Source organism: Aethalodelphis obliquidens, unplaced genomic scaffold (genome assembly GCF_003676395.1).
Source record: "Aethalodelphis obliquidens isolate GAN/ISIS:26980383/991018 unplaced genomic scaffold, ASM367639v1 scaffold41, whole genome shotgun sequence".
Classification (NCBI taxonomy): domain Eukaryota; kingdom Metazoa; phylum Chordata; class Mammalia; order Artiodactyla; family Delphinidae; genus Aethalodelphis; species Aethalodelphis obliquidens.
The window spans coordinates 10,515,993-10,535,627 of NW_020837985.1; the positions used below are offsets into that span (position 1 = coordinate 10,515,993).

General features: G+C 45.0%; 1 protein-coding gene across 2 annotated transcripts in view; it reads right to left on the reverse strand.

Moving 5' to 3' along the window:
* Positions 1 to 4,183: 4,183 nt before the first annotated feature.
* The window catches only part of ZFAT (zinc finger and AT-hook domain containing), a 191,110-nt gene continuing 175,658 nt past the window's right edge, over positions 4,184 to 19,635 (reverse strand). For both annotated transcript variants that reach the window (XM_027132528.1, XM_027132527.1), the window contains one exon: positions 4,184 to 5,130. In XM_027132528.1, the coding sequence (XP_026988329.1) occupies positions 4,891 to 5,130 (240 nt within the window). In that variant the 3' untranslated portion in view covers positions 4,184 to 4,890. The remainder of the gene's footprint in view (positions 5,131 to 19,635) is intronic.

Sequence of the window (19,635 nt, forward strand, 5' to 3'; positions counted from 1 at the left end):
ACGAAGCTTTCCCTAACTTATCCTGAGTGGGAAGTGTCCTTGCTTCCTCTGAGTTCCAGTGGCACTTCTTACCTTCCTGGCTTAGGGAAAGCAGCCACTCCCCTCCTTGTATCAGAGCAGCAGCTTTTAAGCTTCCCCCAGGAGGTCCCCTCAGATCTGGCTGGGGTGATAGGGTGGTGACAATGAAAGCCAAGTGCATGGGGCTATGGACTCCACCCTCTTCATCCAGAACAACTACCACTTCACTTGTTTGTACATCTGCTTATACACCTGCATGAGATTTCATCTGAAGAAAGGGTTCTCGGAGGAAACAAACCTTGACCTCAGTGAGAAGTTACAACTGACACCGCACAAATACAAAGGATCACAAGAAATGACTACGAACCACAAAACGACTGTACACCCCAAAAATGTACAACCTAGAAGGAATGGATAAATTCCTAGAAACGTACAATCTCCTGAGACTGAATCAGGAAGAAATAAAAAATATGAACAAATTACCAGTCATAAAATTGAATCTGTAATAAAAACTCCCAACAAACAAAAGTCCAGGACCAGAGAGTTTCACAGGTGAATTCTATCAAACATTTAGAGAGGAGTTAACACCTATGTTTCTCAAACTATTCCAAAAACTTCAACAGAAAGGAACATTTCTGAACTCAGTCTACGAGGCCAGCATCATCAATACCAAAACCAGACAAAGACACCACAAAAAAAGAAAATTACAGGATGATATCACTGATGAACTTAGATGCAAAAATCCTCAACCTAATATTATCAAACCAAATTCAACAATACCTTAAAAGGATCATACACCATGATCAAGTGGGATTTATTCCAGGGACGCAAAGATAGTCCAATATCTCCAAATCAATCAATGTGATACACCATATTAACAAACTGAAAAATGAAAATCATATGATCATCTCAACAGACGCAGAAAAGGCTTTTGGCAGAATTCAGTATATATTTATGATGAAGACTCTCAACAAAGTCGGCATAGAGGGAGCACACCTCAACATAATAAAAGCCACATATGAAAATCCCACAGCTAACGTCATATTCAATAGTGAAGGCATTTCCTCTACGATCAGGAACAAGACAAGAACGCCCACTCTTGCCACTTTTATTCAACATAGTATTATAAGTCCCCAGCAATAGCAATCAGACAAGAAAAAGAAATAAAAGGAATCCAAATTGGAAAGAAAGAAGTAAAACTGTCACTGTTTGAAGATGACATGATACTATATATAGAAAACCTTAGAGATGCCACCAAAAATCTGTTAGAACTAATAAATGAATTGAGTAAAGTGGCAGGATACAAAATTAATATACAGAAATCTGTTGCATTTCTATACACTAACAATGAACTATCAGAAAGAGAAATTAAGAAAACAATCCCACTTATAATTGCATTAAAAAGAATAGAACACCTAGGAATAAATCTAAACCAGGAGGTAAAAGACCTGTATTTGGAAAACTCTAAGACTCTGAAGACAGCACAAACAGATGGAAAGATATACCATGTTCATAGATTGGAAGAATTAATATTGTTAAAATGACCATATTACCCAAGGCAATCTACAGATTCAATACAATCCCCACCAAAATACCAATGGCATTTTCACAGAACTAGAATAAATAATCCTAAAATTTTTATGGAAACACAGAAGACCCCAAAGAGCCAAAACACTCTTGAGAAAGAACAATAAAGCTGGACGTATCACACTCTCTGGTTTCAAACTACACTACAAAGCCACAGTGATCAAAACAGTAAGGTACTGGCACAAAAACAGACACGTAGATCAATGACACAGAATAGAGAACTCAGAAATAAACCCAACTTACATGGATGGTCAATTAATCTACAACAAAGGAGGCAAGAATATACAATGGGGGGAAAAAATTTCTCCAATAAATAAATGAAACCTCCAGCTGAGAAAACTGGACAGCTGCATGTAGAAGAATAGAATTAGAACATTTTCTCACACCATATACAAAAATAAACTCAAAGTGGATTAAAGACTTAAATCTAAGACCTGAAAACATAAACCCCCTAGAAGAAAACATAAGCAGTATGCTCTCTGATACCAGTCAGAGCAATATATATATATTTTTAATATGTCTTCTCAGACAAGGGAAACAAATGCAAAAATAAACACATGAGAATACATAAAACTAAAAAGCTTTTGCACCATAAAGGAAGTCATCAACAAAATGAAAACGCCACCTACTGAATGGGAGAAAATATCTGCAAACAATATATCAGATAAGGGGTTAATATCCAAAATATCCAGAGAACTCATACAACTCAACATCAAAGATAAATAAACAACCCAATTAAAAAATGGGCTGAAGACCTGAATAGGAATTTTTCCAAATAAGACATACAGATGGCCAACAGACACATGAAAAGATGCTCACTGTCACTAATCATCAGGGCAATGCAAAGGAAAACCACAACGAAATATCGCCTCACTCCTGTCAGAATGGCTGTTATCAAAAAAGCAGCAAATAACAAGTGTTGGTGAGGACGTGGAGAAAAGGGATCCCTTGTGCACTGCTGGTAAGAATGCAAATTGGTGTAGCCACTATGGAGAACAGTATGCCAGTTCCTCAAAAAATTAAAAATAGAACTACCATACAATCAGCAATTCCACAACTGGGTATTTTTTCAAAACAAAAACAAAAATACTAATTCAAAAAGATATTATGTACCCCTATGTTCACTGCAGCATTATTTTCAATAGCCAATATATGAAAGCAACCTAAGTGCCCATCAACAGATGAATAGGTAAAGAATATGTGGTATATCTACACAATAGAACATTACTCAGCCATAAAAAAAGAATGGAATCTAGCCATTTGTGACACGATGGATGGACTTAGAGGGTATTATGCTAAGTGCAATAAGTTAGATAAAGACAAATACCATATGATTTCACTTATATGTGGAATCTAAAAAACAAAACAAACAAAACAAACAGGTGGTTGCAGAGGGGAGAGGAGTTGGAGGGGTAAGTGAAATATGTGAGGGAGATTAAGAGGTACAAACTTCCAGTTACGAAACAAATGAGTCATAGGGATGAAATGTACAGGATGGAGAAATATAGTCAATAACTGTGTAATAACTTTGTATGATGACGGACAATAACTAGACTTACTGTGGTGATCATTTTGTAATGTATAAAAATATCCCATCACTATGTTGTGTACCTGGAACTAACGTAGTGTCGTAGGTCAATTATATGTCAAGAAACAAACAAACAAACACGACACACAGGCTTCTAAACATTAAGAGAAAAAAATCCATCGTTTCGTTGTACCATTTATCTTTACCAAGACTGGTAGAAATCCACCACCCTTATTAGAGAAATAACTCAAAGTTCATTCTTTACTGAAAATGGGTCAGTAATGTCTTCCTTGGAAACAAAGGACAGCAAACCATTGTAGGATTAAAAATAATTCTCAAGCTTTTTCTTCATTTGTTACTGAATCAAAAGTTTTGGCTGTTTTTAGTGCCCAAAGAGCATCAAAAACGTTGTTTCAGATGAACAGTTTTGTGAACCGTCCTATGTAATATAGATGATTTCATTGTCTAGTCTAGAAATGTGAAAATCTAAAACCATGAGGCAATAGCTTGGTATTTTACAACTTAAAAGGATGGTTTATTCAAACAATTGGTTAGAATCACTATAAATTAAATAAAATTTCATTTGATAGAAAAAAGATCTTGACCTCAGTGAGCTGGACGTTGGGTGACGATGTCACGAGACCCCGGGGCTGGACAGGGGGCAGTAGGATTCGCCTCGGTGCCTCCACAAAGCTGCCACACGGCAGAGGCGCCAAAAGGTACGGGATTTATCACGAGCACCTGGACTAAAAGGCAGTCGGACTAGAGAGCATCACGGAGGCTCCTGACTGTCGGTTTACTTCTCCTCCCAAGGTGGGAAGGGGCTGCAGCAAAGCCAATGCGAGGTGCCAGGACGTGGGGCGCAAGACCGTTAACCTCAAACAGTGGCCCCAAAGCAAGGCTAATGCTTCAGAGGGAGAACGAGCATCACTGTCACATTTTGAGGGCCTGGGTCTCAGAGAGGGTTGTCCTGGGTGGGGTCCAAATCCCAGATTCTGACTTGGGAAGGGGAAAGGTAAACCCACCAACCTAACAGAGGAGCAGAAGTACTCAGGCAGAGAATGCTTTTATTCTATCCAACTCACCTCCATAGAGTAGGAGGTGAATAGGAGAAAGTGCATTTATTTTAAAAGCAAAAGAATTCCAAGATAGTAAGCTGAGACCACCACGTGTGATGGGAGCGGGAGGGCCGTCAAACCATCATTACTTCACATGATAATAAGCGCCCTTGAGGCCTGAGGAGGGTGGAACTGTGTAGATAACCCCTCCCCTCTTTTCTCTCACAGGTGATTCAAACACCGTTAAGGTCGCTTTCTCTGACAGCTGTCTCCTGGTTACCAGGCTGCAGAGCAGTCCCAGGTAAAGATTCGGCACCCAGACAGGGGTCAAGGAGTTAGGCTGTGATTCAGGGAAGACGCCGATGAGAATTGGGGGTCTCTGTTCGACACTTGAAGCAAAGGGGCTATGCGGTACGGGCCATGTTTGGGGAGTTGAGGCACAGGTCTTTCTGGAAGCAGACGACGCGGGGGGAAGGTGCGTGTGCCTGTGCTGGGGGCAGCGCTCCTGTGTCGCTGGTGATGCCGATCCCTCGCCCACCCAAAGCCGGGCCAGGAGAGCCCCACGCGGCCGCCAGGGTGGACAGCGCAGAGGAGAGCCTGGGAGAGCACTTCTCTGGGGCCTCCCCGCCCTGGCTGTCCCGGGGGCTGCACAGAGGCCGGCAGCCCTGCCCCGTGGCGCTGTCCCACACTGCGTGTCCTCTAGAGCTCCGGGGCCGGCTGCCCCACGGCCTGCTCCTCCACGGGCTGCACGGCCTCCTGCACGTAGACGATGAACTCCGAGGCCTCCCCGCCCTGCGTGTAGACGGTTACCGTCTCAATGCCCTCCACGTCGTCGGAGGACACCACCAAGTGATGCTGCTCAGCCAGCTCCACGGAGGCCTGCTGGAGGGTCTCCTGGATCATGACCGTGTGGTTGGAACTGGGCTCCTCGTCCGTGACCTGCGGGAGGGCAAGAGAAAGGTCACACGGGCCCCACTTCCAGGTCCAGCAGGACAAGAGAATCACAGCGACTGCCTATGGAGCATGTGGCACATTCCAGGAGCTGGTCCTTCCTGCACAGAATCATCTCAGCAATGCTCTACGCTTGCTCTCACCCCCGGTTTACAGATGAGGAGAGCGGCGCTCACCGGTGCAAAGTAACGTGGTCAGGGGCCCCAGCTGGGGCTCATGGTGGAACCCAAGTTCAAACACCCAGTCCAAGCTCTTCTCGTGATGCCTCCCAGAGGCGTGGGAGTTGCCGAGGCACTCTAGGAGTTACTTCCTGCAACCGTGTAGAGGGTTGGGTGCGGGGTCTCCTGGAAATTCATAGCTGGTCCATTTGGTGGTGAAAAAGGGACTAGTTTATCCTGGCTTATCTGTCTCTCCACACACTCTGGGAGCTCAGCTCTGTGTGTGAAGAAGATCAACAGCACACCAGGCAGGAGTACATGCCCTTGCACGCCTGGTTTTGCCCAGGTGTCGTCCACCAACACTAGTGCCTCAGAGCCACGGGAGGGGTCTGCTGATGGGCACTCACTGCCCCGGGGCTCTGTCAGTGGAGGGGCCTGCTCACTCCTACGGGCGGGCTTTTCTCTGTAGCTCCAAGCAAGCCGATTCCAGACAAGGCCAAATTCCAGCTGGTGCTAAGGCCCCAGCTCCCTGACTGTGCATTCTGGTCTGTTTTACAACTGTCTTTGATTTTGAGAAGAGCAATGATATAAACAATATGGGAAAGATTTAGAAAGTGTTGAGACCCTAAGAGCTGCAAAAATGACTGAAGGATTAGAAAACCAGCCCAGGAGGACAGTGAAGGGGCCTGGACTTGCTGAGCTGGGGAACGAGAGCCCTCAGATGTAGGGAGGGATGTCACAGAGACCAGCCTTCCCCAGGGGGTCCGAAAGGCGAGGTGGAAAGAACTTTGTCCTGCACTTCGCGGGGCTTACACAGCAGCTCCCCCGCAGTTAGCTGTGAGCCTTGCCCACTCTCCCCTATGACTCTCAGGTGTCTCATCTGTAAAACAGGGACGAAAATGCCCACTTCAGAGAATGGCTAGGAGAACTGAAGAAGATTCCGTATGCAAAGTGGGTGCTTAATAACATCACTGCGCTTTTGGTGTCTTCATTCGTGTACTGAACAACGTTTTCTTAAGGTACTGCGGCATGTCAACTATTCATTCATTCAACAAAACCTTTGTCATTTTATCAGGTCCCAGTGGACTGAGCTCCGTGAGGGTTAGGACGGCACTGCCCCGGCACAGCTCTTCTCCCAGAGCCAGGTGGGCAGGGCGGATGCCTGGCACGGAGCAAGAACCCAGTATTTGTGCAACGATGCTCCACTGGGTGCAGGTGCCCTGATGGGCGCTCAGGCAGCACATGGTGGAAAACCAGTCTAGCGGGGCAGACACAGGAACCGAGCGATGCTCTGACAGAGTGCCAGGGCAGCCTCCGGAGGAGGCATGGGATGGGACTCCAGGCAGAGAGGGCAGAAGGAGCAATGACTCCCAGGACCCCCAGGAGAGACTGGAAGCAGTGGGTTTGCTCAGGTGGCCTCCGTGAGCTCCCATTCATGACGCTTCTGACTCCCTTCCCAGCTGGAGCCTGGCGTGGGACGGTCTCCTCCCTGCCTGGCCCTCTGTAACAAGCCATGACCCCACGCCGTCTATGGGAACGCCCCATGGGGCTTCCAGGGGTCTCCCTCGGCCCTGTGCCTGTGTCATTCCCTGACAGCAGGAAGGGCTGTGTCAGACGGGGTCATGTTTAATGCAGAGAAGAAAATGGACGAGGCACCTCTGGGGTGGGCTCCACACAAAGTTACTGATTGGAAGGAACCTTTTAACTTGGACTGACGGAATTTACCAGAAGCTAGAGAGATACCCTGGGTAGAAAGTATTAATCCATTTAGCCTGAGCTGTTTTTCTGCAGTAGATGGAGGCCTTTTTCTTCTTCTTTTACTGTTTGTTTCAATTTCATTTAAATGGGAAAATGTACTGTGAACGGAGACTTTAGAAGTAAATATTGATTTATTTCACTTTGAAAGAAGGTAACTGACAGAAGAGTGGGAAAGGGGGAAGGAATACTCAACAAATGCTTTCCTCTTAACTGCCAGTAAATTCTACATGAAGAAAGAAGTCAGGCGGCATGGGTGATGTATGCTGAGGTCCCAGCCTCAGGTGTGCAAAACAAGCTGATGCACTTCAGGTAAACAGATGACACAATGGTGACAGAGAAACAGGGGGAGATCAACCAATACACGAGCTTTGAGATACCCTCCTGGCACTGTCGTTCACACACCGTGATTGCCATCATCAGAAATGAAGCCTAAAATGAGGAAGACGTCCAGCCTAAGACTTCACTCTCCTCTTGGACAACTCTAGCGCCTCGATGGCTGAGTACCGACAAGGGCTGACACTACTGCCCCGGACAAAGAGATCCCTGCCAGGCCCAGGGCTTTGATGAGCAGAGGCTGCAGCTCTTGTTCCCATGGCAGTGGGGTAGACACACACCCAGGAGCCGTCCCAGGAGGTCCCAGGACGACTGAGGCGTGGCTACTGCCCACAGATGTGGAAGAAGGGCAGAAACCAACATGAGGCCACCGTGCTCGAAATAAGGGCAATTACATGCTAACTCTGTCACATCAGGGCCCGGGGCCACTTCGTGGAAGGCGCTGTCCGCAGATGGTGGGAAAAGGCATGGCAGGCCGAGGGAAGGCGGCAAAGGGCAGGCATGTGCCCACAGCCCCACCAGGGCCACCGCCGCCTCCCAGTCACCAAGCCCACTGGGCAGAGTTCCATCCTCACCTCTCCACACGGTCCTTTGCTGTCTGACGCTGCTGAGCCAACCTCAGCTTTACTCACTGAGACGCCCTCTTCGCTGCTTCCACAACCCTCCGATTCCAGGCTTCCCCATCACGCTTCTCGTGCCCTCCCTCAAAGCCCGGAGGACTCCTACATCCCCATCCTGCGTCTCCTACGGGCCCCTCGTCTGCACTGAGGCTTTGCTCCTAGTTGAGTGAGGGACCCCAGACCTCGAGTGTGTCTGCAGAGGGGAGGCTCCCAGGGGCTGTGTGTCTGTCCAAAGTGCATGAGTCATAGGAGAGGCGGTGCTGGGGAGCGGGGGCGGGCGAGGCCTGAAATGAAGTTCACAACCACATCCCGAAGAACCTCGCTCACCAGCTGAGAGACTGAGACTTGCTTTTACACAGGAAGACGCTGGCGGCTTCCCAGGAAGCCGCGGCAGCCCCTGAACCGCGACTCGCCTAACATGGGAAGAGAAGACTTAGCATCATCTGTCTCTCCCTCGAAATAGCTACATTTATTTGCCCATATTACCTTTTCTACGTATTAAGTCTATTTAACATAATCCTTTCTCCATTTTTTTTCCAATTTTCAGCTCTAGGGATTTGTCTACCGGAATCACCAGTTAAATTCACTCACTGCTAATTATAAGAGTAAAATAAACTTTCCAAACACGGTCCGTTGGGCTTAATTCAGCAGACAGAGCGACGAAGATAAATGTCCAGTTCACAGAAGTCCTGCCAAGAGCGGCCCTCCGGGTGGCACAGCTGTAACAGGCGGGGCGTCCGAAGCCTGACTCACCGCAGGTTTACGTTCTCACGAGCTTGCGTGAGCAGCTCCACCAGCCCCGGAGAGGCCCCGCTTCGCGTACGGCTGGAGAAACAGCAGCCGGGGGTGGTGGAGGGCTGCGTTACAGAGGGAGGCACAGAGGCTCCCTGCAGAGCAAGCCCCTCCTCCCACTTCCGCACTCTACCTGTTACATGATTCCCACTCTGTTTGTTGTTTGGCTTTGTGTTTCTGCAAACCATGGCATTCCTCCCCTGTCCCCGTGAAACCCAGTGGACACTCTCCCGGCCTCATCCCAATCATTTGCACACAGCATCTCGTGGCTTGGGCATCTCTGAATGAAACCTCTAACGTCTGGTGACTCATCTAAGGTCAAACAGCTGGAAAGTAGCAAAATCTGGACGTTAGTCTGGGTGACCTCAGGTCCGGGGACCTTCCTCAGCTGCTGTAGCGTGGCAGCGACTAAAGGGATTACATGCCATAGATCAACAGGGTTGAATTATTACTCTTTACCTACCCCTATCAGTTTATGGCTGGCTGTATAGCTCTCGACCATTTTCTTTGTTCAAAACGATCACTCTAGCAGTTTAATCTACTAGCACAGGCTTACAATTGTTCTCCACGGTAGAAATAATCTGGCTTCACAGTGTCATTATCCCCTGAGATGGGTACTCCATTGTCCCCAAGTGCTGTATCTAACACATCTTCCAGCTAAATTATCGGCAGCATAGAGAGCTTAATGGAAAACCTTAACCTATAGGACTGTGCAAATTATTCACTAAGTCAGCCTCTGAGTTCTGCAGCTCTGCCCACCTCAAGTGTTCCAGAATCTAGACCAGACCTCTAACAGACCAGGGCACTCTGCTGGGCTCTGTACTCGTGGGAGAGCAGCTTCCCACCAAGACCCCATCTCCTCCACGGAGATGACGGCGGCTAAGGGACAGTTGGGATGTGGGTGGGGGTGCTTGTGCCCCAGTCTGCACACCTCTGCTCCGCTGCACCGGCTCCCAGATACACAGACAGGGCCCTGTCATCTAAGACGTGGACGCTCAGCACCTCCCTCGTGCCCTACAGGCTCTGCGATAAGTGAGAAAAGGCTTATGTGTGAATGAGTGAAGAGGGCAGCACACAACCCTATGTGCCACACTGTGTGTCCCCTCACTGAGCACAGCCCCTTGGGCATCCGTGCCCGGCCAGACCCTGCCTGCCCGGAGCTGCCGCCCCATGCCCAGTGCCCTCCCGGCCTCCTGGGTCCTCCCCCAGCGTGGCTGCCCTGCTCGGAGTCCCTCCCTCACTCCCTTTGGGCTCCCACTCCATTGTCACCGCGTCCAACAGGACGTCCCAGAGCCACCCCCCTAGCAGCAGCAGCAGCCTCGGGCACACTCCAGCCTCTCCTGCCCTCGTTCCTTCACTGCACTGTCGCCCCTGGGAATCCCATCACCTGTTCATCTACCTGCTCACCATCGTGAGCTTCATGAAAGCAGGGACCTGGGCCGTGTTTTGGCCACTTTATTCCAGCACCTGTATGTGGCCTGGCACGAGGAAGGGCCTAGCCAGTACCCCCTGAACAGACGGCATCGGGCTCCACACCCGCACCAGAGGGGGGTCGGCACTCCTCGTGGGCGTCTATGTGCTGTACAACCATGGGCCCCTCTTCTCTTTTTTCTGTCACCTAAATTTTAAAAATAATACAGTCCTTTAATAATTGGGAAAAATGAGGCAAAAAGCAAGAGAGGAAAAAAGAAAAAGAAGGAAGACGCAGAATTGCTTCTTCCAAAAGCCACAAGGTGTTTTGGCCGAGAAAACGTTTTCCCTCAGAAGCACAGGATGGTTCTCAGTGCCGTGCTGGGCACAGAGCGGGCACTTTGAAAAGCTGCGGAGAAACTGAACTCTCCAGAGTGGCGCATCAGGGGGAGGTGAGAAGAGGGTAGGCACTCAGCCTGCACCACAAGGAAAGACGAGGCAAGATGTCCCAAGTCAGCATTTCCTCCTGTACCAGCAGGAATGAAAGTTACTACGCAGAGTGAACGCAGCAAACCCTGCAGAAGGTGGGTGCAGACACTGGAGCGAGGCCGGTTTTCTAAGGAAGACAAGGTCTGATTTTGAAGAGAGCTGGCAGCGTAAAGTGCTGCTGGCCAGGGTCCTCACGTGTAATCAGGCCCTACGGAGCATCACCTGATGATAATGTCCAGCAGGCAGGCAGGGAAAAGTTACCAGGCCCAGAGCGAGTGACACACCAGAAGAGGGACAGAAGACAAGCTTTAAAGTCGGAAGCAGATCTGAAGGCCAGTGCTTGCAATGGTCTGCTGGCCAGGAAAGGTGCTACCGTGGCTGCAGCAGGGATGTGCAGTTACATTAGCACCTGTGCTGAAAGACAGACAGACCGTGGCCTCTGTATGGACAACTCTGAGTGGTCAGCCATTTACTGAATAAGCCACCTGACAAGCCTCTGGCTCTCATCTGTCATATGCTGAGTCCCCATGTACTTCAGATGCCTTCTCCGCCTCCTGTTCTAAGGAGAATTTAATGTGTCAGACACTCTGCTGGAAGCTGGAAACAGAACCATGGGCCCCCCATGCCCCCATCCTGACAGGGCTTGCAGACTAGTGGAGGGGGCAGACAGGACACTTCTCCTGGACCCCCAGGGTGGGCAGGGGGCAGACTGGACAGTGGTCAGGGGTGGTTTCCTGAAGGAGATGCCCCGGTCTTGAACACGGTAGCATTTCCAATAATCAGAAGAATGTGAACATTTTCTAAGGTCCCTTCCACTGCGGAAATTCTCAGCCTCTATGATACGGTAAGAATTAGAGAGCTGCAGACAAAAATCCAAATACTACAACCAGACAAGAATGAAAAGAACACCTGGTGGTGTTTGCATGGCCCACCGAGCTGAGGCGGCCCTGCAGCCATTTCGCAGGAGCAACAGTGGTCTGAAGGTCTGTACGAGGCCTCTGCATGCTGCACCCTACGAGCAAGTGACACTAGACCATGCACAAAGGAAAAGAGAAAAAAAGAGCATTGCAAAGAAGATGGTGGAGTAGAAGGATGTGCGCTCACTCCCTCTTATGAGAGCACCGGAATCACAGCTAACTGCTGAACAGTCATCGACAGGAAGACACTGGAACTCACCAAAAAAGATACCCCACATCCAAAGACAAAGGAGAAGCTGCAGTGAGACGGTAGGAGGGGCACAATCACAATAAAGTCAAATCCCATAACTGCTGGGTGGGTGACTCACAAACTGGAGAACACTTATACCACAGAAGTCCACACACTGGAGTGAAGGTTCTGAGCCCCACGTCAGGCTTCCCAACCTGGGAGTCTGACAACGGGAGGAGGAATACCTAGAGAATCAGACTGTGAAGGCCATTGGGATTTGCTGGCAGGACTTCGACAGAACTGGGGGAAACAGAGACTCCACTCTTGGAGGGCACACACAAAGTAGTGTGTGCATCAGGACCCAGGGGAAGGAGCAGTGACCCTAGGGGAGACTGAACCACACCTACCTGCTAGTGGTGGAGGGTCTCCTGCAGAGGCGGGGGGTGGCTATGTCTCACCGTGAGGACAAGGACACTGGCAGCAGAAGTTCTGGGAAGTACCCCTTGGCTTGAGCCCACCCGGAGTCCACCATTAGCCCCAGCAAAGAGCCGGGTAGGCTCCAGTACTGGGTTGCCTCAGGCCAAACAACCAACAGGGAGGGAACCCAGCTCCACCCATCAGCAGACAAGTGGATTAAAGTTTTACTGAGCTCTGCCCACCAGAGCAAAAGCCAGCTCTACCCACCATCAGTCTCTCCCATCAGGAAACTTGCACAAGCCTCTTAGATAGCCTCATCCACCAGAGGGCAGACAGCAGAAGCAAGAAGAACTACAATCCTGAAGCCTGTGGAACAAAAACCACATTCACAGAAAGATAGACAAGATGAAAAGGCAGAGGCGCTGTGTACCGGATGAAGGAACAAGATAAAACCTCAGCAAAACAATTAAATGAAGTGGAGATGGGCAACCTTCTAGAAAAAGGATTCAGAATAATGATAGTGAAGATGATCCAGGACCTTGGAAAAAGAATGGAGGCAAAGATCGAGAAGATGCAAGAAATGTTTAACAAAGACCTAGAAGAATTAAAGAACAAACAAAGAGGGCTTCCCTGGTGGCACAGTGGTTGAGAGTCCACCTGCTGATGCAGGGGACACGGGTTCGTGCCCCAGCCCGGGAAGATCCCACATGCCGCGGAGCGGCTGGGCCCGTGAGCCATGGCCGCTGAGGCTGCGCGTCCGGAGCCTGTGCTCCGCAACGGGAGAGGCCACAACAGTAAGAGGCCAGCGTACCGAAAAAAAAAAAAAAAGAGAGGGGTGAACAATACAATAACTGAAATGAAAAATACACTAGAAGGAATCAATAGCAGAACAACAGAGGCAGAAGAATGGATAAGTGACCTGGAAGACAGAATGGTGGAATTCACTGCTGCGGAACAGAATAAAGAAAAAGGAATGAAAAGAAATGCAGACAGCCTAAGAGACCTCTGGGACAACATTAAATGCACCAACATTCGCATTATAGGGGTCCCAGAAGGAGAAGAGAGAAAGGAGCAGAGAAAATATTTGAAGAGATTATAGTGGAACACATGGGAAAGGAAATAGCCACCCAATTCCAGGAAGCGCAGAGAGTCCCAGGCAGGATAAACCCAAGGAGAAACACGCCGAGACACACAGTAATCAAACTGACAAAAGTTAAAGACAAAGAAAAATTATTGAAAGCAGCAAGGGAAAAACGACAAATAACATACAAGGGAACTCCCATAAGGTTAACAGCTGATTTCTCAGCAGAAACTTTACAAGCCAGAAGGGAGAGGCACGATATATTTAAAGTGATGAAAGGGAAGAACCTAAAACCAAGATTACTCTACCCAGCAAGGATCTCATTCAGATTCAACAGAGAAATCAAAAGCTTTACAGACAAGCAAAAGCTAAGAGAATTCAGCACCACCAAACCTGCTCTACAAATCCTAAAAGAACTTCTCTAAGTGAGAAACACAAGGGAAGAAAAGGACCTACAAAAACAAACCCAAAACAATTAAGAAACTGGTAATAGGAACATACATATCTATAATTACCTTAAATATGAATGGATTAAATGTTCCATCCAAAAGACACAGGCTCACTGAATGGATACAAAAACAAGACCCATATATATGCTGTCTACAAGAGACCCACTTCAGACCTAGGGACACATACAGACTGAAAGTGAGGGGATGGAAAAAGATATTCCATGCAAATGGAACTCAAAAGAAAGCTGGAGTAGCAATTCTCATATCAGATAAAATAGACTTTAAAATAAAGAATGTTAAAAGAGACAGGGAAGGACACTACATAATGATCAAGGGATCAATCCAAGAAGAAGATATAACAATTATAAATATATATGCACCAACATAGGAACACGTCAATACATAAGGCAAATGCTAACAGCTATAAAAGAGGGAATCGACAGTAACACAATAATAGTGGGGGACTTGAACACCGCACTTACACCAATGGACAGATCATCCAGACAGAAAATTAGTAACGAAACACAAGCTTCAAATGACACATTAGACCAGACAGACTTAACTGATGTTTATAGGACATTCCATCCGAAAACAGCAGATTACACTTTCTTCTCAAGTGCATATGGAACATTCTCCAGGATAGACCACATCCTGGGTCACAAATCAAGCCTTGGTAAATTGAAGAAAACTGAAATCATATCAAGCATCTTTTCTGACCACTATACCATGAGATTAGAAATCAATTACAGGGAAAAAAATGTAAAAAACACAAACCTGTGGCTAAACAATCCATTACTCAATAACCAAGAGGTCACTAAAGAAATCAAAGAGGAAATCAAAAAATACCGAGAGACAAGTGACAATGAAAACACGACAATCCAAAACCTATGGGATGTAGCAAAAGCAGTTCTAAGAGGGAAGTTTATAGCAATACCAGCCTACCTCAAGAAACAAGAAAAGTCTCAAATAAACAATCTAACTTTACACCTAAAGGAACTAGAGAAAGAAGAACAAATAAAACCCAAAGTTAGTAGAAGGAAAGAAATCACAAAGATCAGAGCAGAAATAAATGAAATAGAAACAAAGAAAACAATAGCAAACATCAATAAAGCTAAAAGCTGGTTTTCTGAGAAGATAAACAAAATTGATAAATCTTTAGCGAGACTCATCAAGAAAAAGAGGGAGAGGATTCAAATCAATAAAATTAGAAATGAATAAAGGAAAAGTTACAACAGACACCGCAGAAATACAAAGCATCCAAAGAGACTACTACAAGCAACTCTATGCCAATAAAATGGACAACCTGAAAGAAATGGACAAATTCTTAGAAAGGTATAACCTTCCAAGACTGAACCAGGAAGAAACAGAAAATATGAACAGACCAATCACAAGTAACGAAATTGAAACTGTGATAAAAAATCTTCCAACAAATGAAAGTCCAGGACCAGATGGCTTCACAGGTAAATTCTTTTTTTTTTTGAATAGGAAGAACTTTATTTAATGTGTTACATTTTATTTGGTTCTCATAGCACAGAGAATATTTTTTAAATGAATATATTTGGAAACTTTTTAGTTCTTGAGTTTTTAGATACAGTACTGTCATATTTTGGGGCTGCTGTTAACAAAAAGCTCATTAAGGTAGTTAAAATATTACATAACCCAAGAAGGTAAAATCAGTGCCTCAGGGTCCCCCTCCAAAATAGTACAAATAATAATTTTTCTGAAAAATAATGACATGCCGGACGTCTAAAGTTTCTTAAACCTATGAGTCACTGATGTGTGGAGTTTTGATCTACTATCTCTGGATTCAAGGCCGCCTAAACACATCACAGTATCTTGTTAACAAAAGTCACGATACAGTATGTCTTAAAGGTTTTACTTCACACGTACAGAAAACCACTGAGAGCATTGCCTTTACCTTTCCTAGTGGAATTTCAGTAGCAATATTTATCCTCTTAAAAGAGTTTTCAGAGTAAAAGTTTTACTATAGAATGCAAATCAAGCACTGAATTCCAAAACTTAGAATCACTGTAAATGCAGCCTTTGAGTTCAGTTCAATTAAATCATTCATTTATCAAAGCCCCAACTACGCAGTAACTTGTTGGTAATTGCTCCCATGCATTTAAAAAAAAAAAAAAATCTTTATTGGAGTATAATTGTTTTACAAAGGTGTGTTAGTGTCTGCTGTATAATAAAGTGAATCAGCTATACATATACATATAGCCCCATATCTCCTCCCTCTTGCGTTTCCCTCCCACCTTCCCTATCCCACCCCTCTAGGTGGTCACAAAGCACTGAGCTGATCTCCCTGTGCTATGTGGCTGCTTCCCACTAGCTATCTATTTTACATTTGGTAGTGTATATATGTCCATGCCACTCCCTCACTTCACCCCAGCTTACCCTTCCCCCTCCCCATGTCCTCAGGTCCACTGTCTTAGTCTGTGTCTTTATTCCTTCACAGGTGAATTCTATCAAACACTTAGAGAAGAGTTAACACCCAACCTTCTCAAACTCTTCCAAAAAACTGCAGAGGAAGAAACACTCCCAAACACATTCTATGAGGCCACCATCACCCTGATACCAAAACCAGACAAAGATACTACAAAAAAAGAAAATTACAGACCAATATCACTGATGAATATAGATACAAAAATCTCCAACAAAATACTAGCAAACAGAATCCACCAACACATTAAAAGGATCATACACTTGGTGAAGACTTCTCTGGGGAAATACTTTCTTTAAACGATTATTTCAGTAATTATTTTTACATGTTGAGTCTCTTCAGTGGAAGTTTCTTTTAATTCAATTTATAAATTCCTTTATAAAAAATACTACCATAATAGGAAAATTTAATGAGAGTAAAATAAAAGTTAACAGTTCTTGCCTCACAGATATAAGAGGAAAAAAAAAAAAAAGGATCATACACCATGATCAACTGGGGTTTATCTCAGGGATGCAAGGATTCTTCAGTATATGCAAATCAATCAATGTGATAAACCATATTAACTAACTGAAAAATAAAAACCATATGATCATCTCAATAGATGCAGAAAAAGCTTTTGATAAAATTCAATACCCATTTATGATAAAAACTCTCCCAAAAGTGGGCATAGAGGGAACCTACCTCAACATAATAAAGGCCACATATGACAAACCCACAGCAAACATCACTCTCAATGGTGAAAAACTGAAAGCATTTCCTCTGAGATCAGGAATAAGACAAGGATGTCCACTCTCGCCACTATTATTCAACATAGTTTTGGAAGTCCTAGCCATGGCAATCAGAGAAGAAAAAGAAATAAAAGGAATACAAATTGGAAAAAAAGTAAAACTGTCACTGTTTGCAGATGACATGATACTATACATAGAAAATCCTAAAGATGTCACCAGGAAACTACTAGAGCTAATCAATGAATTTGGTAAAGTTGTAGGATACAAAATTAATGCACATAAATCTCTGGCGTTCCTATACAATAACAACAAAAGATCAGAAAGAGAAATTAAGGAAACAATCCCATTCACCACTGCAAGAAAAAAAATAAAATACCTAGGAATAAACCTGCCTAAAGAGGTAAAAGAACTGTATGCAGGAAACGATAAGACACTGATGAAAGAAATCAAAGATGACACAAACAGATGGAGAGATATACCATGCTCCTGGACTGGAAGATTCAACATTGTGAAAATGACTATACTACCCAAAGCAATCTACAGATTCAATGCAATCCCTATCAAATTACCAATGGCATTTTTTACAGAACTAGAACAAAAAATCTTAAAATTTGTATGAAGACACAAAAGACCCTGACTACCCAAAGCAATCTTGAGGGAAAAAAACAGAGCTGGAGGAATCAGACTCCCTGACTTCAGACTATACTACAAAGCTACACTAGTCAAGACAGTATGGTACCGGCACAAAAACAGAAATACAGATCAATGGAACAGGATAGAAAGCCCAGAGATAAACCCATGCACCTATGGTCAACTAATCTATGACAAAGGAGGCAACTAATCTATGACAATGGAGAAAAGACAGTCTCTTCAATAAGTAGTGCTGGGAAAACTGGACAGCTACATGTAAAAGAATGAAATTAGAATACTCCCTAACACCATACACAAAAATAAACTCAAAATGGATTAAAGACCTAAATGTAAGACCAGACACTATAACACTCTTAGAGGAAAACATAGGAAGAACGCTCCTTGACATAAATCACAGCAAGATCTTTTTGAACCCACCTCCTAGAGTAATGGAAATAAAAACAAAAATAAACAAATGGGACCTAAGGAAACTTAAAAGCTTTTGCACAGCATAGGAAACTATAACAAGATGAAAAGACAACCCTCAGAATGGGAGAAAATATTTGCAAACTAATCAACGGACAAAGGATTAATCTCCAAAAATACATAAACAGCTCATGCAGCTCAATATTAAAAAAACAAACAACCCAATCCAAAAATGGGCAGAAGACCTAAATAGACATCTCTCCAAAGAAGACATACAGATGGCCAAGAGGCACATGAAAAGATGCTCAGCATCACTAATTATGAGAGAAACAGAAATGAAAACTACAATGAGGTATCACCTCACACCAGTTAGAATGGGCATCATCAGAACATCTACAAACAACAAATGCTGGAGAGGGTGTGGAGAAAAGGGAACCCTCTTGCACTGCTGGTGGGAATGTAAACTGATACAGCCACTATGGAGAACAGTATGGAGGTTCCTTAAAAAACTAAAAATAGAATTACCATATGATCCAGCAATCCCACTACGAGGCATCTATCCAGAGAAAACCATAATTCAGAAAGACACATGCACCCCAATGTTCACTGCAGCACTATTTACAATAGCCAGGTCATGGAAGCAACCTAAATGCCCATCGACAGACGAATGGATAAAGAAGATGTGGTACATATATACAATGGAATATTACTCAGCCATAAAAAGGAACAGAATTGGGTCATTTGTAGAGACGTGGATGGACCTAGAGACTGTCATACAGAGTGAAGTAAGTCAGAAAGGGAAAAACAAATATCTATATTAACGCATAGATGTGAAATCTAGAAAAATGGTATAGATGAACTGGTTTGCAGGGCAGAAATTGAGACACAGATGTAGACAACAAACGCATGGACACCTATGGGGGAAAACAGCAGGGGGGTGGGGGTGGGGGGGTGATGAACTGGGAGGCTGGGAATGACATGTATACACTGATGTGTATAAAATGGATGACTAATAAGAACCTGCTGTATAAAAAAATTAAATTAAATTAAATTAAAAAAAAAAAAGAACACTGCAGTCAGTCCTTTCATGTGAAATATTCCGCTATTTGTGTTGAAGCTCTGGAGCCTTACTTTTTACAGCAGTTAGGGTTTCACTCACTGCTCTAATTACAACCAAACCAGAGGTTCCTCTAGCATTCTCAAAAGGGGACTGCAGACCCATTTCACAAGGTTAATAAGCAAGCACATTTACTGTCACAACCTTAGGTCAGGTGTGGCGTTGCATACGTCAGAAACAAAGGGAAATGGTAAATACTACCCTGAATTTATAAACGAATGTGGTTTATAAAAAAGCATCATAAATTCCCAACTCTAAAACTGTACACATATATATGGTACCCAAAAAAGGGGTAAATATTATGTGCGAGAAACTTGTGGAAATACAAAATATATTCATAGGCAGGAAGAAACCATTCCATACATCAATGAAGATTCAAAGCGTTTTTTAAAAAAAGAAAGAATGCACAGGAAGTGAGGAGGGCTGTGATGCATGCCCACGTCAGGCAAGGCATCTTTCGTGAGGAGACGTCATAATGCCTCCCCTCCACCCT